Raw genomic sequence first — 20,636 nt, forward strand, 5'->3', positions numbered from 1 at the left:
ATAAGTAGGATCAATGTTGTTGGAATAACATAAGCACATTTATTAAAAAAACAACTAATAGTCGTCTATCCGGAAACTTGGTTTTGGGGTTTTACGGGAACCAATTCTAGATATCATCAAGTTAGTTGGACAAAACCATACAAAGTTTTAGTTTATTGCAGTGCTAAACGAGATCGAGGAAAACTAGCTTCCTAAATACCCGTTATCCAAACAACCCCCAAGGAGTGAACAGTTAAGCTTTCACATGGATAGAAGATGGTTGTATTTTGTAGAATGACTGTGTGCCCAGTGTTCAGTTTTATGAGCTTACAGAACCCAATAATGAGAATGTGTTGCTTGTAGGACACTGAAGCAAGTGGGTCCAGTGAAAACCCCGAAGGGGAAACTGCACATCAGGATACTTTCGAGGCCTTGTCCAAATTAGAGGTTAGCAGTTGCTGATTGGCCTCTGACATTCCCTTTCTGTACCCATTTTTTCTTCATGTGACCACAGATTGCTGGCCATCATTGAACTATGTCATAGCATATATCCTTTTTCTCAGATGAAGGATTTGGTGTCTCCCGTTAACGTGAATCTTGAACAGCACTTTACTAAACCTCTGTCCCGTTATTCTGAGGGTGCATTGGTCAGTAATAACCTATGGTTTGGATTTTCACTTGGTATTCCTCTTGTAATTGCACATGCCTGAAATAAGAAGGGTTCCTTAGTATTGGTTTGTTCTATAACCTATGATTTTCACAGCGTGCCTTGTAATGCCAGATTAAAAAGATGGAGGAACTTGGAATCGGAAGGCCGTCTACGTACGCCTCTATAATGAGGGTGTTGCAGGTAGCCTAACGTGCTATCTATTGTTATGTGAAAAATACATCCCATTCCCTTTCTTGAATGTCCGTTTAGCTATTTCTAGTATATCTGATGATTTCCGAGTCAAGTCTTGTGAACACGTTAATGCTGAATGACATCTTTGGCTTAGTTGGTTCATGTAGTTGGCCTCAAGTGCTGCACATGGCCACATGCCACAAAGCTCACACGTGACATGCGGTAACTTAGCAATGCATGTCACAGTTGACTTTTGGGTTGCTGGGAAAGTTGACTTTTTTAGTGGTCTGCAACATGGGTTCGGTTTTCTGAAACCTGGCGTACTCAATTGATTTCTAGTACAGATTAACAGGTCTCTCTCCCGGGTGGTTACTAGTATGCACAACTGGTTAGTTTACAGTTTTCTCCATGCTAAATACAAGTATCATGTTTTGATAACAGTAACACATGGCCGAGACCAGCAGTTGCGAGGTCTTATGGATTCACCATATGCCAAATTTATAGTTCCATTAATTACCATTGGCGGTACTTTCTTCATTCATTATCATTAGCAACTACTTGTGCTAATGGATAAGAGTTTTTGCCATACTTGTGCCATCCAGGACCGGAAATACGTGACAGTAAAAAGTCGTGTTCTGCACCCTGAATTCCGCGGTCGAATGGTATATTCTTGTTCCTGATGCCATCTTCACCCTTCTGCAAAGATCCTGTTTGGTCAAAACAACTGTCGTGATGCCATCTGAAATTCCATTATGTTGATTTGCTCAGAAATAATGTCTGACAGCTACGTGCATTGTTTTTGCTACATTGTCTGCACTGCCAGTGCATTTGTATGCATTGTACCAACTCATCATCTTTGTAATTGTACCTTTATTACTCTTTCTCATGTCTCTTATCAAGATGAAATGATGTCCTTACAACGCTGTACATTTCATGGTTTTTCAAATGCCCAAGTACACTTCACCTGTTATTTCATTTTTCTGCTGTTTAATTTTTTTGCATATCGCTTTAGCCTGTGTTTTAAGGCGTTCTTTCAGTTCACCTAGCTGAGGTTGCACTATTTCAGTTTTCTTGTGTATGAGATTTCAGCTTTCTTGTGTCTAATTTTTACACATGCTCAACACCATCTGTTTTACAGGTCTCAGCATTTCTTTCACATCTTTTCTCTGAGATTGTCGATTACAGCTTTACTGCTAACATGGAGACGGAGGTACTAATTTTTTTTCAGCCTATAGCTTATCTGTACATTTTTTTTGTCCATGTTCTTTGCTATGGTTTCAGAAACCAGCTTAGCTAGTGGTTTTAGGATAATATGAAATTCCTGGAAAGCTGCAAGTTGATTTCAGTAGGAAGTTAGATCCACATACTTTGAAAAGAAAGGTTATACCGTGTTCATTTTTCCTGTTGCTTTAAATAATACTATTAACAATATTATTTAGAAATGTGTAACTGGTTCAAAATATGCAAAATTGAGTAGTTTTGGGCTTTTGTCCTGTTGTTACCTCAGCATTATGGCTGCAGAATAATTTAGGAATTGTGATTCTGAATCCATTATGGGAAAACTGGTTGTGGCAAGTAGCCATAAAAAAATGACTAGTATTTGTACAATAAATTAAACCCCTCTACCCAATGTTGGCCATGTGGAGATGCGCAACCCTGTTCGTCCATTTAAACAATATGAATCTGCACAGTGGAGTTCCACTAAAATCATAACTGAACGCAGGTTACTATCAAATGAATTGTTTAGAAGGAGAAAAGGCTTTTGATCACAATTTACAATGGAAATACAATACGAAAACACTTGGGAGATATCCAAATCGGTCAATAAGCCTCCTTGCATGTGTGTGTGTGTGTGTGTCTGGTGTTGATGTTCGTGTTGGGGGTGGGGGTCTGTACAAACCCTTTGGCACTAGATCATAGCAATCTGTTGAAACCTCGACTACATATTGTTCCATGAATTTTCTGATGAATGACATCTTCAGAATTTTTATAACCAACAAATGAGGATAACCATTTCTTCTGGATCAATTTTCTACACTTCCAGCAGAGTGCCTATCATAAACCTGGTTTATCATTGGTGGTAAACATGTAAAGAGGGAGGTCAGCAGTGGCGACTTGAGGTAGAATGACTCTAGATGGTGGTCACAGCTTGGGTGAAGAGATCTAGAATAGCCAGCCAAGGGAGAGACCAACGGTGGACTTTAGGGATTTGGCAAGACTTTGTTATTTATTACTTGATGAAAATAGATGGTGATATCATGCTTATATTGGCAGCCACCTGACAAGGATATCTAGTGCGACAAATCAACTAAAGACAATACCGTATCCAAACTAACCAGATGTGAAGATATGCATCTAACAAATGTTGGAGTTGTGTCGAATACTATGTACAAGATAGGTCACAGTTGGACTCTGAGTTGTATTTGTCGGATTTCGGGTTCCGGCAAAACCCTTGAGGTTCGAACACTGGGGTACGCACGAAGATTTTCCCCTACCTAACCACCCCCTCAGCCTCACCGCGATCTCAAAGCCTAGCTCGACGAACTCGCAACACAAGAGACACGATATTTATACTGGTTCGGGCCACCGTTGTGGTGTAATACCCTACTCCAGTGTGGTGTGGTGGATTGCCTCTCGGGTTGAGGATGAACAGTACAAGGGGAAGAACAGCCTCCTGAGGAGAGGTGTTCTTGTGCTTGGTGGGTGCGAGGATGGTCTGAATCTCCGTCCAAGATGAGTGCCAGATGCCTCCTACTGTGGTGTCTAGTCCTATTTATAGAGGCCTGGTCCTCTCCCCAAATATTGAGCGGGAAGGGATGCCACAACGGTCAATTTGAAGGGGGGCAGCTAGTACAAGCTATCCTGACTAAAGGTGGTCTTCGTCTGCCAAAGGCTCTGGTGGTGACGCCGTCTTGGGCTCCACGGTGACCTCCCTCCTGCCGTCCTGCTGGTCTTGGTCTCGTTGCACCGATATGGAAACCTTTGCCTGATGCCTCGGTACTCCTCGCCTGCGCTTGCCTCCTTAGCACCAAAGAGGAAACGAGGACACTGTGCGCGCTGGCGCCCGCCTGGCCTTGGTCGTCATGGCTTACGTCATTGGAACCTCGCGAGGTTCGCCTTGCCTTGATCTCTCCGCCCCTCGCGAGCCAGCCTGGTGAGGCTGCCCCCGAGGAGGTCTTGTGTCGTCCGCCTCGCGAGGGTCTTGAGTGATTGCTGGTGAAGACGAGTCGAACTGGGCCGCGGGTGGAGCCACGCCGTGGGCCGTAGGCAGGCAAGTCTGGGGACCTCCGTTCCCAGAACGCCGACAGTAGCCCCCGGGCCCAAGGCACGCTCGGACTTGGCTTCGAGGCGAAGCCAAAGGGCAAGTGCGGAGCGCCGCGGGCCCCAACAGCCTGCGGCCTTGGTCGACGCGTGGCGATTGATTGGACGTGGGCGTCTCCGCTTCCCCACGCTGCCTCGGCAACTGCCCGACTTGACGAGTCCTTGCAGCATGCAAAAAGGGTTATCATTACCTGCGATCGTGGAGGTTGACGGTTGACCTCCTCCTGCTATAAATGAGAGGGGGGGGGGGCAAAGCCCCCGTCGCCCATCCCTTCCTGCTCCGCTCGATTCTTCTCCCTTGCTCCATTGCTAGTAGTGACACCATGGCGCCAATCCGAAGATTCTCGGCCGCGGAGAAGGGAAAAACTCCCCGCGACGAGCCCGGGCCGCTTCCCCCGAAGAAGAGGCCGGTCCACCGTCGTGACGTAGTCGTGAGGCAGGAGGTGAGAAGGCCTTGGCACGAGCGGCCACCTCCTGGGTATCCGCTGCCTTTATATGCCCAAGCCGAGGGCTCAGGAAGAAGAGGCGGCGAGCGGCGTCGCCCACGCCGCGGCCGTGGTTGCCGCGCCATGGTGGCGCACGCCGTCGCCCTAGGGGCCCACGCCGTGGACTCCTCGCGCGAGCTCGTGCTGTGGGCGGCGATGCCTCCGCGCTCCTGGGTCCGCTTCCCCCAGTTCTTCTCCGCTGAGATGCCGCCGAGGGGGCCCCTCGAGCTATGGCTGCAGCACGCCGACTGCGACGCCCCGGTGACCGGAGCGGAAGTGGAAACCGTCTCCCCGGGCAAGATCTTCATGACCCGCGGCTGGGGCGAGGTTGCTCGGGTTTGCCGCGCAAGGGGCGCCCTTGCGATCCACTTCAGGTACGACGGCGCCTCCACCATGTTCTTCAAGGTCTTCGATGCGGAAGGCCGCCGCTTGGAGTGCTGCCCCGGAGAAGGCCGCCTGGATCGTGTCGCGGCAGAAGCTGGGCCTGCCGCCCACCGCACCAGCGACTCATCCAGTAGCAGTGGCGTCGCTTGGGAGTCCAGCGACTCTCCCGAGCTCTACGAGACTCCGGAGACGAGCGACGACAGCTACGTGCCTCCGAGCTCTCGCCGAGCCCGGAGCAAAGCCGCAGCGCCCGGCCGCCGCCGTCGCTGATCTGGATGGGGTTGGCGCCGGCCTCCCGTGGCCCACTGTTGATGATGGCGTCGGCTGCGCTGGCGCGTGTAGATAGGGCTCCCAGGAAATCCCCTCTTTTGTTCCCTATAAGGAATCAAAACGAACCCCGTGGGGGTGTGTAAAGAACCTGCTATGTCTTTTGTTGATATTATCCTTATTATGAAATTGTGCGAGCGCGTGCCCTGCTTCGGCTCGGTCTCCCCTTTCTACCCTCGCGACAGCTTGATGCTCTACGCTGACAGGTCCCGGTCCCCAGGCAGGCTGCAGCCGTCGCTGGTATGCCAGGTCGCGATGCCGTGGTCAAGGCCAGGAGGTGAGCGGCCCGAGGTCCAGTAAGAGCTCCTGAGACGCGATGCTCAGGAGGTCCCCTTTAGCGCGCAAGCGGCCACCGAGAGGTAAGAAAGGGAGGCGACGTTGCCGTGGCAGGGCTGCAGCAAGTGAGAATCCCGTGTCTTAGCGATTGGTTGGTCCGAGCACGAAACTTATCTTGGCAGTCTGGAGTCGTTTTCTTGCGTTGCGCCGGACTCGTGCGTCCGCGGTCGTGGCGCAGCTAGGTTAGGCCCGTGCGTGCTTCCCCTTCTCCCCCACGCTCTCCTTCGTGCTCTACGTCCTCAGGTCCCGGCCCTCGAGCGAGCTCAGCCGCCGCTGGTATGCCAGGTCGCGATGCCGTGGTCAAGGCCAGGGGGTGAGGGCTGGAGAGCCAGTAGGAGCTCCTGAATCACGATGCTCAGGAGCCCCCCTTTTAACGCGCAAGCGAATCGCATGGGAGAAGGAGCCCGCGGTACCGCCCGCTGTTGTCCTCGGGAGGTTCCTGCAAGTCAGCGCGAGGAGGGGCATAGATTGCCATTATGATTGCCGGCCGGCCACTGGTCGCTTCGTAAGAGAATGAAGGCACTGAGGGCCTGGTGAGGTGACGCGCGCGGGGCGTGCCGCGGGTCAGAGCTCGACCGCTCAGGTTTATCAACGTTGCAGGGACGGACCCAAGCACAAGCGCCGTGCCAGTGTGAACAGCTCCCGTGGTAGGTGACAATCAAGCAGGTGATAATCACAGATAGGTTAAGCATGAAAAGCAGACTAGCTTAGGTAAATGCAAGAACGATACATGCCACTGGGCTGGACCCGAGCAGCTTGGGGATGATGCAACCCGAGGGGCGCCCCCAGCAAGGTAAGCTAGAGACATAGAAAATAGATACATGCCGCAGGGACGGACCCACGCGGCCTGGGAATGATGCGGCCCTGGGGGCGCTCCCAGCTAAATGAATTTGGAAAATGTCACCTGGTTCCGTTGTCGAAGGGGTGTTGAGGCAGCTGAAGACGCGTGATGAAGGGGTTGCTCCTCACGAGCCACCAGTGCCCTGAGCCTCGGGAGGCTCTGGGGGTCCAGGCGGTTCCTTGAGGACCGTCTCCATCTCTGCCAGGACTGCGTGGTGCCTGGCCTCCTGAGCCGCCAGGACGCTCCGCAGCTTGCGCTGGAAGGCGGACGCCATGCTCGGCAGGCCGAAAGGCATGCGAACGTAGCTGTGAGGCAGGCCCTCGCAGCGTCCCGCGCGCGAAGGCCAGAAAAGCTCCTGAGATGCGGTCCTGTTGAGCCCTGGGATGTCGACGCAGACGCGCAGCCCGCCATCCTCGCCTGGATGGGGAGCCGCACCAGGTGAGCGGCGATCGCCGCGCATGGCTCTTGCATCCTGCAGTTCCTGATGTGGTCTTGGCGATGAACTCCTGAGCGCCGGGCGCTCCTCGCCCGGTGTCCTCCTGAGGGAAACGTGCTGCGAAGCACGCCTCCACGTGGTGCCCGAGCGCCTCCCTCGTGATGTTGGCAGGGTCGGAGGCCCTCCAGAAGAGAGCCCCCGAGCCCTGCCCGAGGAGGGCGCCGGGCGCGCCTTCCTATGCGAGGGAGGGAGGCGCCCCAGACGCGGGCGCCGATTCTGACTTGGCTCCGCTTGCGGCGCCGCTCTCCTGAGGCCCTGTGCGGAGTAGCTGCTGCTTCTTCTTGGGGACGACCTCAGGAGGGTACAGTGCTGCACTGCTGTCGGGGTCTTCGATTGACGCTGCTTGGAAGGCGCGCTCGAGGGAGCACACCGCATCTTTTTCTTCGCAGGGAACTGTGATGATCCCGCCGCTTTCTGGCATCTTGAGGACGTTGTAGCCGTGGTGTGTCACCGCCATGAACTTGGCCAGGGCCGGATACCCGAGGATGGCATTGTATGGCAGACGGATGTGGGTGACGTCGAAGTCGATGAGCTCGGTGCGGTAGTTGTTGCGCTGTCCGAAGGTGACAGGGAGGCGGACCTGCCCTATCGGCGTGGTGGAACCGTCGGTCACTCCTGAAAAGGGCTTGGTAGGCTGAAGCTGATCGTAGGGCACTTGAAGGCTGTCGAATGTCTCGACGGACAGGACGTTAAGCCCTTTGCCGCCGTCGATGAGGGTCTTGGTGACTTGTTCGTTGCTGATGACGGGTGAGCAAAGCATCGGGAGGGCGCCAGCGGTGGCCGCGCACTTGAGCTGATCTGCTGAACTGAAGGTGATGGCGCACTTGGACCACCTAAGCGGGCGTGTGGCCTCGAGCCTGGGGAGGACTGCGTTCACCTCGCGAGCAAACTGCTTGAAGATTCGCTGAGAGGCTGGGGCTTGAGCTCCGCCCAGGATGCAGGCGATAGCACGTGGCTCCTGGAAGCCCCCAGCCCCCTCGTCTTGATGGTGGTCGTCATTCCTTCTCGGCGGTGGAGGCAGTGGGGGAAGACCGGCGTTGGCCTGAGGGCGGTCCTCGCGAGGCTGATCCCTCCAGGCGCCCTCGCGAGGCTGATCTTGCCAGCGGTCCTCCCGAGGCCGGTCTAGCCACTCCTGGCGAGGGCCACGGTCGTCCCAGCGTCCTCCGCCACGTCCTCCTCCTCGGCCGTAGCCCCGGTCGTTGCGCTCGGGGCGTCGACCGAGGCGTCCATCTCGAATGGCCCTGAGCTCTTGACAGTCATTAGTGTTGTGGTTGTGAACGTTGTGGAAGGCGCAGAATGGTCGGCTGCTCTTGGATGACTCGGGCTGGTCCCGGCCGCGCTTCGTGTCTGGCTTCGCCGTGAGCACGGCCACCCCCTTGCGCTTCACGTTCTTGGCCTTGGCTTTCTTCTCCTCCAGGTCGGCAGCTGGGAGCTCGAGGAGGGAAAGGCGCCCTTCCTCAGCCCTTGCGCACTTGGTCGCCAGATTGAACAACTCCAAGGACGTGCACGGCTCCTCGTGGATGGCGAGCTCCTCCTTCATCTTGACGTCGTGGACGCCGTCAGAAAACGCAGAGATGATGGCCTCGTCCGTCACCTTGGGGATCTTGAGGCGAACGTTGTTGAAGCGTTGGATGTACTTCTGGAGGGTCTCTCCTGGCTGCTGCTTGACGCGACGCAGGTCACCCGCGGCCGGAGGGCGGTCGCGAGTGCCCTGGAAGTTGGCAACGAAGCGGTCGCACATCTCGTTCCAGGAGGAGATGGAGCCTGGAGGCAGGTTCAGGAGCCACGAACGAGCGCCATCCTTGAGAGCCATGGGGAACCAGTTCGCCATGACTTTTTCGTCGCCGTTGCCGCCTCGGTGCTTAGCTCGTAGAGCTGCAGGAACTCCGCGCGGTCGGGGGTGCCGTCGTAGCGAGGAGGCAGATCTGGCTTGAACTTGCCCGGCCATGCGACGCTACGCAGCTCAGGGGTGAAGGCGCGACAGCCTGCGGTGGCCACCGGGACCCTTTGCTGATGCGGAGCCTGCCCTTGATGTCCGCGCACCGCCACCTGAGGCGGCGCACGGTCTTGTCGTAGTGGTGCTGGGAGCGCGGGAGCGTTTTCTTGCGGACGAGAAACTTCTTGGCAGCTTCCTTCTTCGCGCACGGGCGCCCGACGCGGCGGGTCGCGCCGGGGGGCCGCGCGCCTTGGCGCCAGGACGCCGTCTTGGTGCGGAGGTGGTGGTGGTGGCGCTCCGTGGGCCACGTCGCCCGTAGCTGGCGGAGGGCGAGACAACGAGAGGGATGGCGCGGGGGAGCCCCCTGCAGCGCTGACAAGCTCGGCGATGCGGTCCAGCCAGTCCTCGTAGAGGTCGTCGGCGGGGCGGTAGCGCAGGAGTTCGCGTGCCATGCACAACGCGGCCTGCGCATCCGTGGGAGCACGACGAGCGTGAGACGACGAGCCGGCCGGAGTCAGCGACGGAGTGGCGGTGCGACCGTCCCGCCGCACCGAGGGTGCAGCGAGGATGCTTGCTGCTCGTTTCCCGCTGGGCCGGTGGCGGCGTTGGCGGCAGGTGACGGAGAACGACGGGGAGGCCCGCCGACGGGAGCCGTCTGAGCGACGCGGGCGGCGAGGGCGGCCCGACGCTCAGCGCGAGCTCGGCGAGCGTCCGCCATGGAGATGACGAAGCGACGGGACGCGGATCGACGGATGGAAAGCTTCGGCGCACCCCTACTTGGCGCGCCAAATGTCGGATTTCGGGTTCCGGCAAAACCCTTGAGGTTCGAACACTGGGGTACGCACGAAGATCTCCCCCTACCTAACCACGCCCTCAGCCTCACCGCGATCTCAAAGCCTAGCTCGACGAACTCGCAACACAAGAGACACGAGATTTATACTGGTTCGGGCCACCGTTGTGGTGTAATACCCTAGTCCAGTGTGGTGTGGTGGATTGCCTCTCGGGCTGAGGATGAACAGCCTCCTGAGGAGAGGTGTTCTTGTGCTTGGTGGGTGCGAGGATGGTCTGAATCTCCGTCCAAGATGAGTGCCAGATGCCTCCTACCGTGGTGTCTAGTCCTATTTATAGAGGTCTGGTCCTCTCCCCAAATATTGAGCGGGAAGGGATGCCACAACGGCCAATTTGAAGGGGGGCAGCTAGTACAAGCTATCCTGACTAAAGGTGGTCTTCGCCTGCCAAAGGCTCTGGTGGTGACGCCGTCTTGGGCTCCACGGTGACCTCCCTCCTGCCGTCCTGCTGGTCTTGGTCTCGTTGCACCGATATGGAAACCTTTGTCTGTTGTTACCTCAGCATTATGGCTGCAGAATAATTTAGGAATTGTGATTCTGAATCCATTATGGGAAAACTGGTTGTGGCAAGTAGCCATAAAAAAATGACTAGTATTTGTACAATAAATTAAACCCCTCTACCCAATGTTGGCCATGTGGAGATGCGCAACCCTGTTCGTCCATTTAAACAATATGAATCTGCACAGTGGAGTTCCACTAAAATCATAACTGAACGCAGGTTACTATCAAATGAATTGTTTAGAAGGAGAAAAGGCTTTTGATCACAATTTACAATGGAAATACAATACGAAAACACTTGGGAGATATCCAAATCGGTCAATAAGCCTCCTTGCATGTGTGTGTGTGTGTGTCTGGTGTTGATGTTCGTGTTGGGGGTGGGGGTCTGTACAAACCCTTTGGCACTAGATCATAGCAATCTGTTGAAACCTCGACTACATATTGTTCCATGAATTTTCTGATGAATGACATCTTCAGAATTTTTATAACCAACAAATGAGGATAACCATTTCTTCTGGATCAATTTTCTACACTTCCAGCAGAGTGCCTATCATAAACCTGGTTTATCATTGGTGGTAAACATGTAAAGAGGGAGGTCAGCAGTGGCGACTTGAGGTAGAATGACTCTAGATGGTGGTCACAGCTTGGGTGAAGAGATCTAGAATAGCCAGCCAAGGGAGAGACCAACGGTGGACTTTAGGGATTTGGCAAGACTTTGTTATTTATTACTTGATGAAAATAGATGGTGATATCATGCTTATATTGGCAGCCACCTGACAAGGATATCTAGTGCGACAAATCAACTAAAGACAATACCGTATCCAAACTAACCAGATGTGAAGATATGCATCTAACAAATGTTGGAGTTGTGTCTGAATACTATGTACAAGATAGGTCACAGTTGGACTCTGAGTTGTATTTGTCGGATTTCGGGTTCCGGCAAAACCCTTGAGGTTCGAACACTGGGGTATGCACGAAGATTTTCCCCTACCTAACCACCCCCTCAGCCTCACCGCGATCTCAAAGCCTAGCTCGACGAACTCGCAACACAAGAGACACGATATTTATACTGGTTCGGGCCACCGTTGTGGTGTAATACCCTACTCCAGTGTGGTGTGGTGGATTGCCTCTCGGGTTGAGGATGAACAGTACAAGGGGAAGAACAGCCTCCTGAGGAGAGGTGTTCTTGTGCTTGGTGGGTGCGAGGATGGTCTGAATCTCCGTCCAAGATGAGTGCCAGATGCCTCCTACTGTGGTGTCTAGTCCTATTTATAGAGGCCTGGTCCTCTCCCCAAATATTGAGCGGGAAGGGATGCCACAACGGCCAATTTGAAGGGGGGCAGCTAGTACAAGCTATCCTGACTAAAGGTGGTCTTCGTCTGCCAAAGGCTCTGGTGGTGACGCCGTCTTGGGCTCCACGGTGACCTCCCTCCTGCCGTCCTGCTGGTCTTGGTCTCGTTGCACCGATATGGAAACCTTTGCCTGATGCCTCGGTTCTCCTCGCCTGCGCTTGCCTCCTTAGCACCAAAGAGGAAACGAGGACACTGTGCGCGCTGGCGCCCGCCTGGCCTTGGTCGTCATGGCTTACGTCATTGGAACCTCGCGAGGTTCGCCTTGCCTTGATCTCTCCGCCCCTCGCGAGCCAGCCTGGTGAGGCTGCCCTTGAGGAGGTCTTGTGTCGTCCGCCTCGCGAGGCTTGGCCCCTCGCGAGGGTCTTGAGTGATTGCTGGTGAAGACGGGCCGTACTGGGCCGCGGGTGGAGCCACGCCGTGGGCCGCAGGCAGGCTAGTCTGGGGACCCCCGTTCCCAGAACGCCGACAGTATTGTGTCTAGATAAGGTACGGGTCGTGTCCTAATAGGGCACTTGTATCCTAGGCCTCGTATATAATGTGAGGGTAGACACACGATGTAACCTATGTTAACATAATAGCACAGGCACACAGGGGGAGCTGGCGGCGTGTGCCGGTGCCTGGGTGGCCGGTGTGCGCTATTGTGATGGTGTCACGGGGAGGAGTGCCCGTAGTCGGCCCCCGGGGATGTAGACGAGTTTGGTGAACCTCGTTAAGAAATCTCGGTGTCGTGCCTCGTGTGATTGTTTGGTCCTCTGATGATTGACGACATGCCTCAGATTATTCCAACTCCACTTTCAGCGAAGACGACATAGGAATCGTGATGCTGATGGCGACCGACTTATCTTTTTCGAAAAAGGGAATATATTAATATCGTGGAGATACCAATTACACCCGGCCTCTGCAACAACGCAATATCGTAAAGAGATTACGGATGCACACAGCCAAAAACAATAAGAAGAAGAAAAAAAAGATCCCGCAACAGTGATCAATTCCTCGTAGCTGCAGCACGAACCACCGCCTAGACAACACCCGAAGTCCTAATTCTCCAAAAGCGACGCTTCCAAGAAGTAAACAGTGCAGAAGCACCGTCATCGCCCGATCCTAGATCTTAGGTTTTCACCCTGGAGAAGATCTGCGCTCTCAAAACAATGCCTTCAACAAGGTCACTGCCAGGCACAACCAATTAAGGCCGGACCTTGGGTTTTCACCCTGAAAGTTAAGACCGTGTACTCTGCTTGTGCTGCCGCCCCCACTTGCCGATGCCGCTGCCACGAGTCATGAATCACCAAGCAATGTCCTCATCGCCGCAAAGACTCGATCCGCTATTACAAGACCTCAGACCTCAGCCACCATGACGTTCTCTGTCATTGTCTTCACCATGGAAATCGAAATACCGACGTGTCCCATACTGTCAACAGACAACAGAGCTTCGCGTCACATCCTCTTGAAGCCACTCAGGCTGAAATAGGGGCGCACACGACCGAATCCCATCCGATCCAGAAATCTACAGGCGTCAAGCACCCAATGAAGATCTCCAGCGGAGCATTGCAGAACTCGTCAATGGCCAGATCCATGAGGGTCGGTAACCGGCAGAACACCATCTTAGAGCAAAAAGAACCAAAGGACTGCGTCACCCGCCGGCTCCCAACAGCAGGCCGGAGATCTCAGCGGGCACCACCGCCACCACCCGCACCACGCGGAGATGAGTAGCTGAGCCACACCGAGCCCCTCGAACCAGACGCCGTGCCACCCTCGTGGCCACAACGGCAGTCGTGGTCGCCGGAAAAACCCGGGGCCGCCGCCCCGGCGCCCATCTCCGCCATAAGAACCATGTCGTCCAGGGCCGCCATGGAGCTCCACCTGGAGATCCCACAATGCGAGAGGGATGGGGTCCCCGCCACCATCAGTCGCACGAGGAGGATGAGGACCCGCCACCGCCGTCAGCCTCGCGGCCTTAGACGGGAGGCGTCCTTCGGCGGCGGTGAGGGGAGGAGGATCGGAGGAGGAAGGCAGCGGCGGCGCGCTTGTGGGATCCGCCCGAGTCGCCCCTCCTGGGAGCGACGCGGGGGCAATCCCCTTTTTCAGCTGGGCCGTTCGCTCGACCGCCAGATGTCTCGGTGACCGACTTATGGGCGTGGAAACATGTGGCACATGTCCGAGGGCTTGTGTGGCTTCGACAAGACTATGGCGTGGGGTTGATTCAAGACGGCGTATGCATGAGAGCTTGAAGTCGACGGGGCATGGGGTGGACTGATCATCTACCATGGAGTTATGTTGAAGGTGGAGCTGGAGTTCGACAGAGGATTCCACTCGGTGTTGATTGAGGGGCTACGATGTAAGTTGACAGAGAGTCGAAGCCTATTGAACGGGAAAAGCGAGAGACACATGGTTCAGACTGGAGCCCAGTGGTCCGATGAAAAAGTGAAACTCGTCATCGGTCAGTGATGATCAGTGGTACTCTGCAGTGGGGGTTGAGTGGTGTGGGTTTGTGACCCTTGAGACTCGACGAGTCAGCAGAGGCTCGACGCGGTAATAGGCTAATAGCGGCGAGGTGTGCAGTATGCACGGGACATGGAGACGGACCACGGCTCTATTGGTCAGGCATGTGGCGAGACAACTGCGAATTTGACTCGGGGTGACTACAAGCAACGGTGAAATTCCTTCAAGTTTCAGACAGGCGGTCCAAAAAGAGTGAGGATGTTGAGTTCACGTTACTCTTATGCGTGGCACGTAATAAGTGAGCTGTTCACTTTCATGCAGATCAATGATCGGTGTGTGATGGTGTTGAACGGATACTCCGGAAGTTGGGAGCACAAAGTAGAGTAAAGAGGAACAAAATTTTGCTCGAGTGTTGACTGTGATCAACAAAAGAAGGGACTACAGTTGTAGGTGGAGTCATATGGAGTCTAGAAGTAGCAGTGGTACTCATGGATAAGCTTAAGTCCAATGTACATGGAAGTTTGACACATAGACGGATTCAAGATGGTGGAGAATATTCGCCAAGGTGGAGTGTTTTGGAGTTGTGCCGAATATTGTCTACAAGGTAGGTTACATCTGGACTCTGAGTTGTACTGTGTCTAGATAAGGTAGGAGTCGTGTCCTAATAGGGCACTTGTATCCTAGGCCTCCTATATAATGCAAGGATAGACACACGATGTAACCTACGCCACCATAATAGCACAGGCACACTCGGCGTGTGCCGGTGCTCGGGTGGCCGGTGTGCGGTATTGTGATGGTGTCACGGGAAGGAGCGCCCGTAGTCAGGCCCTGGGGATGTAGCCGAGTTTGGTGAACCTCGTTAACAAATCTCGGTGTCGTGTCTCATGTGATTGTTTGGTCCTCGGATGATTGACGATGTGCCTCGGATTATTCTAACAACAAATCTCAGTGTCGTGCCGGCATGTGTGGTATTGTGATGGTGTCACGGGAAGGAGCGCCCGTAGTCAGGCCCTGGGGATGTAGCCGAGTTTGGTGAACCTCGTTAACAAATCTCGGTGTCGTGCCTTGTGTGATTGTTTGGTCCTCGGATGATTGACGACGTGCCTCGGATTATTCTAACAACAAATCCAAATATGAAGATATGCAAGCATAGCCCAGTCCAGCGGGGTAGTTCCTATTCCTTGTGCAGTCTCCTACTGAGCTTGGCTAGGTAAGTCCATGACCATGACAGCCTCTGCATCACTATTTATCCTTTCTTAGAAGCTTTGATCAATGATCTTAGTGGAATCGAGGGTACAGAGTCAAGATGGAATTCTACCCTAAGCCTATGATTCTTAAAGCCCGTATGGAAGCCCAGTTTTATCCTAATACAGGTGTAAATTACAGGCCTATGAATAAATTAGCTCAGACCTTTCAAAATTCGTTTGGATCCCCTGTTTTGGTCCAACCCCAATACGTCGTATTCCTCGACGCCCGGAAAGTAATAATTTGGTAGGCTGGTTCGGATTTCAATAGAACAAATATCAGGTCAGAGTGAGACGCGACCACCGACCACCACACGCGGGGTGATGCCGGCCGCCACGAGCTCTCCTCCTTAGTTGCTTCTCCAGCTTGTCAATGGCTCCACGCGCTCCTAATTGGTCTAGCACCACCCTTCCCCTTGCCCTCACCGGCGGCACCCAGCTGCTCCTACACCCTTCCTCTGTTGCCGTACGAGCCTCCTTCACTGCCCGCCTCCTCTACTCGCCTGATCTGCTCATGTCTTCTCTATCCACGCCTCTCACGGACAACTCCCTCCACAGCTTCTCCATGCTTGGCCTCCCCAGCAAGATCTGCGGTGTTATAATTGTCAGATGTGCTACTCAATTGAGCATCTTGATCGCTTGTGATATTAAGATTTTAGGTTACCAAATTTGTGATTCAGATATTGGATCTCTTGTTAGGTTGACCAGATTATGTTGTGTGTTGAATACTGAAACTTCTATTCATCTCCCTGTTCCTGTAATCATGTCTGAGCTCACTTAGTTCTGTGTTTAGCTCAGGATTCCCAGCAAGCAAACTAAATACCTTTTATCCAAACAACATTTACAAGGGAAAGAAATACGAATGTATACACTGGTTTTATTGGTGCTCAGTGGAATACTGGGGTATGTGATTTACAGGTTTGCAACTTTACATGGTTCCCAAAACAGAGTAACCGGATAGCCCTTTTCCTTCAAGATATTAATTGTAAATTCATAATAGAACCAAGGGTACAGAGTCAATATATAATTCTGCCATAAGGCTATGATCCTCAACTGGATAACCCTTTTCCTTAAAGATGAGAACTACGCTGATGTCCGAATAGGAAACGTGGTAATATGAAGATTTTTCTTTCTTTTGTTAACAGCAAGTAACTAGGCATATGAGAAATTCAGTTGTGGTAATAATCCTGTTAATGTTCCTTTTTCTGCTTCATTAACAGCTAGACAATATCTCTGCTGGGTCAACTGAATGGAAGGGTCTCCTGAAAGATTACTGGGAACGACTCAGCAAATATTGCGGAGATGCTAGTCAGTGGGATGTCAGAAAGGTAATTTTTTTTGTGTGGTTCCTTGGAAAATATCTGTACCCTTGCACCCAGAAGGTTTTTCACGTAAAACAACTACATCTCGCATGTGGTTATTACTCCCAAGTTTTACTATCTCATAGTCAAACCAGCTTTTGTTTGACATTTCATCTGAAACTAGCAAGTTTTGCATTTCTTCCAGGGACAAATGATAAGTTGTGGGCTAAGACCATTCTCTTACATCTGCGGATACATCTTATTTTGGATGGATAGTTTGTCATTATTGCTTGAAAGGCTGCTATCACCCAACTAAAACACAGTTCTAGAGCCCTTATTCTTACTCAAACAAAATTTTGTATGTATTTACCTAATTACCCTTTTTTGCAGTGCTCGCTATAATATTTTGGGAACAGGCTTATAGATGAACAAAGTAAGATGTAACCAGCTCACTGATCCCCCAGCTAAATAACATACTAGTCCTAGATGGGATTGTTGCACCTCCAGTAGGATGTTGAATCCCACCTGAGCTCATCTGAAGTAGCGCAAGGTTGAGGAGGCTGGCTGGGATTGAACTCCACCTTGCTGCTACAAAGTGGACAACACTTACGTTGAAGGAACTACTTCAATGTGCTGCGCTAGATATCGCTCTAGAGGCGAATATAGGCCGATATGGCAGCAGGAGTTCAATCCAAAACTCCTAGAGCACAAGATCTAGTCCAAGATCTTAGATAAAAACATCAAGTCTCTTATAGGTAGTGGGGTACATAGGCTGGTTACGAACTAGAGGTGAGGACTCCAGAACACTCTAGAAAATGTTACTTAAGACTTAGGATTATACTCACAGCTAGAAGACCCTAGAAAACAGGGATTAGACTTGTGTGAGATCTCACATTAGGTGAGATCAATGAGATGTATTTTTTTGAAAATACATGTTCAAACATTCTCAATTTTTTGTAGGCACACATCAATGTTTGATGTACAACCTCAAAAAGTTTCACCTCCTAATTCGACTTACATTAATAGAAACAAAAAAGACAAAATCGGATGTGAATAGCGTCAAACTACTACTCACCTAAAGCTGCCACTATTCACATTCGAATTTGTCTTTTTTGAATATCTAAATATACATCGAGTTTTGAGCTGATCTTTTCCGGAGTTGTAGACATACCCCACATGGATGTTGTCAAATAATTTCAGATTTTTTCGGAATGTCTAAATATGATTTTTTGGGGTTGATCTCACGAGCTCACATGTGAGATCTCATACAAGTCTCCCCCGAAACAGTAGCTAAAGCTAAGACAAACAAATAATTAGACTAGAGTAGAAGTACCTAGGAGTAGTCAAATGGATTTGTCTTCTGATTTCCTTTTTCTTTTCCTCCTCTCTATTGTTCCTCATCATCATCCCACCCATTGGCTAATGATATGCAGATCTAGTCCTTTTGATAGATCATTGTTAGTTGTAGCAAATAAGTTGCTATCTTATCATCCCGCAGTTACTTAAGTACTCCCTCCGTAAGGAAATATAAGAGTGTTTAGATCACTAACTGAAATTTGAATCACCCACCTTGTTGCAGGTAGAGAGAATGCTTGAAGAGAAATTCCGTCCTATCCTCTTTCCTGACCTTGACACCGATAGTAGGATTTGCCCTAGGTAAGGCATGCCATAATTATACTTGAATAATTTACTCCCTCCATCCCATATTATAAGATCGTTCCGTCCCATAATATAAGATCGTTTTCCAAGCTAACATAGCTTGAACGATCTTATATTATGGGACGGAGGGAGTATTTAATCCTGTTTAGGAAGTCTAGTTTTTAATACTTGCCATTTCCCAAACGTAGATGTTTGCACAATTCGTCCATATTAAGTTGGCAGGGGAAACCTAGGATGTTACCATATTATGCGATGCATTAACCATGTTTCTTTCTTAATACTACTTAACTGTTTGCTGAATATCTGCAGTTGTTCTGAAGGAACCCTCAGATTTAAAGTTAGCAGGTATGGTGAAGGCTCTTTTATAGGCTGCGATCGACATCCGAAGTGCAAGTATGATCTTGTTATCCCTACTCATGAACATTAAATGCCTTGAAGTTGGAGCTTGATCTCTGCAGTAACCCTTGTTCTCTATTTTTACAAGTTGTAATTTCCACTGCAGTTTCTTGATTATAATTGAATATCATCTTTTTTTTTACGGGGACACTACCAATCATACCTAATGGCTAAATTAATTATGATAGGTACATCGCTCGCACATTATCAGATGAAGATGATGAAAATGAAACCTCCGAGCAAATTCCAAGGTCTTTTGAACCTAGGTTACTTGGTATCATGCCTGATACAAGTGAAAAGGTCCTTTTTCTTTCAGTCTGTATGGCATCTGGCTTTACTTATTTTTCAGGTAGGAAGTGTGTACAACAGTTTTGCTCATTCTACAGGTCTTCTTGAAACAAGGTCCTTATGGTTACTACATCCAGGTTGGAGAGGATCGGAAGGGGGCATCTCAGAAAAGAGCTCCTCTTTCTGAGGTAATTAACTAATTATTACCGTTTCAAATTGTCTTTCCAGAAACTTATTGCAAATATCTAACTTTTCAGGTCAAAGATGTTGACTCTATCACTATCAAAGATGCAATTGAGCTATTGCAGTATCCAAAAATTCTGGTATTCTTTTCTATAATGTTAGATATTTGTACGCGTTGTTCAGTTGAATCATGATGATATCTTTGCCAACAGGGAAAACATCCTGATGACGAGCATCGAGTACTTATGACACATTCTAAAGCTGGATTTAGTATCCGGCACAGGGGAACCCTTGCTCCAGTGCCAAAGGTACGTGTTGGTGTTGTTAAATACCAGAAACCATACGAAATGGGATTCTGATGTTGGCGGCATTGTTGTCAACTGGTTATGAAGAAACTTTAATAGAAATCATACGCAGTTACAATTGTACAGTTCTCAATTTGGACGTTCTCATTGCAAGTCTAACAATGCCTTGAAAATGGCTGATTACAGACTCAAGACCCAAAGAAGATTACGCTCGAGCATGCACTGAAGTTTCTGACGGGTAAAAATGCCAAACATAATGGTCGACCAAAGGGAAAAACTAACAAAAATGCAGAACCCATCGAATGGCATTAAGTGATCAGCTGCCACAAATCCAACGTGGAAACTTGCACACGCCCAAAACCACAAAGGTCAATGTCAAGCTCAAGCTTGTCCACAAAATTCAGAGTGGATCAGGGATAAGAATGAGCAGTCAGTATTTATTCAAGTGGTCGTGTGCCTCAATTCCCAGTAATGCTTTTTGATGCTGATGGATCTGCATGCGCGGCAGGACAATTGGTCAAGTAAGCATATAAAACATGTGCTCAGATGCTCATGCCTTCTGAGTTGTATTTCTTGCCGGATTTCTCCGTACTACGAGGTTATATACGGCAGACGAGTAACATCTCTCATTCTTTTACGGGGTCGCCGTCAGCAGCTGTATAGAGAACATAGATCATATTGCCAAATAATGTAAAATTAAAAGAGTTTTGGTGGTTTGATTTAAAGGTCACTGATTGTTGGTTGCAATGAACTAGCATGTTCTTGGGCAAAGTAGTCGAGTGCTCACCGCATTCGATGCCAACCAGTGGCATGATAGCACTTGAATCACCACGTCTATATCTTGTCACATCGTTGCATCCTTTCCATGGTTGTTGGATGGTACAAGGTTAATCACTCCACTCTGCCCTTATTTAAAGTTGACGAAGGAGAACTGGTGCTTCAACAACAAAGCGAAATGAACATTATCTGGACTGAGGAGAAACATATCCATGTATACCATACTAGTTCAGTCATCTCTGCAAGTTCATGCACACTGTCTTCTCCATGGTTGTGAGATTGAGCAGCCCCAGTGTAGTAGTAGAGCGCACTTCATGTCTACTATGCAAGGGGGTTGGAGGAAGAGAATTATGTATTTCTTATGCAAAGGTAAAACTATGGCAATTGCAAATATGTCTTC

At 50.8% G+C, this 20,636-nt stretch overlaps 1 protein-coding gene across 5 annotated transcripts in view; it reads left to right on the top strand.

Moving 5' to 3' along the window:
- The window catches only part of LOC123181165 (DNA topoisomerase 1), a 33,103-nt gene extending 12,914 nt beyond the window's left edge, over window positions 1-20,189 (top strand). For 2 of the 5 annotated variants that reach the window (XM_044593410.1, XM_044593411.1), the window contains exons 10-22: window positions 343-426; window positions 543-626; window positions 761-829; window positions 1,423-1,482; window positions 1,959-2,030; window positions 16,548-16,655; window positions 18,208-18,284; window positions 18,597-18,680; window positions 18,872-18,983; window positions 19,070-19,159; window positions 19,229-19,294; window positions 19,367-19,462; window positions 19,646-20,189. In XM_044593410.1, the coding sequence (XP_044449345.1) occupies window positions 343-426; window positions 543-626; window positions 761-829; window positions 1,423-1,482; window positions 1,959-2,030; window positions 16,548-16,655; window positions 18,208-18,284; window positions 18,597-18,680; window positions 18,872-18,983; window positions 19,070-19,159; window positions 19,229-19,294; window positions 19,367-19,462; window positions 19,646-19,771 (1,128 nt within the window). In that variant the 3' untranslated portion in view covers window positions 19,772-20,189. Of the gene's footprint in view, window positions 1-342; window positions 427-542; window positions 627-760; window positions 830-1,422; window positions 1,483-1,958; window positions 2,031-16,547; window positions 16,656-16,833; window positions 17,062-18,207; window positions 18,285-18,596; window positions 18,681-18,871; window positions 19,033-19,069; window positions 19,160-19,228; window positions 19,295-19,366; window positions 19,463-19,645 lie in introns of those variants that run through there. The other 3 variants (XR_006491526.1, XR_006491527.1, XM_044593412.1) reach the window with 3 other exon arrangements.
- Window positions 20,190-20,636: the final 447 nt, after the last annotated feature.

The sequence above is a fragment of the Triticum aestivum genome, chromosome 1D, assembly GCF_018294505.1.
Source record: "Triticum aestivum cultivar Chinese Spring chromosome 1D, IWGSC CS RefSeq v2.1, whole genome shotgun sequence".
Lineage (NCBI taxonomy): Eukaryota > Viridiplantae > Streptophyta > Magnoliopsida > Poales > Poaceae > Triticum > Triticum aestivum.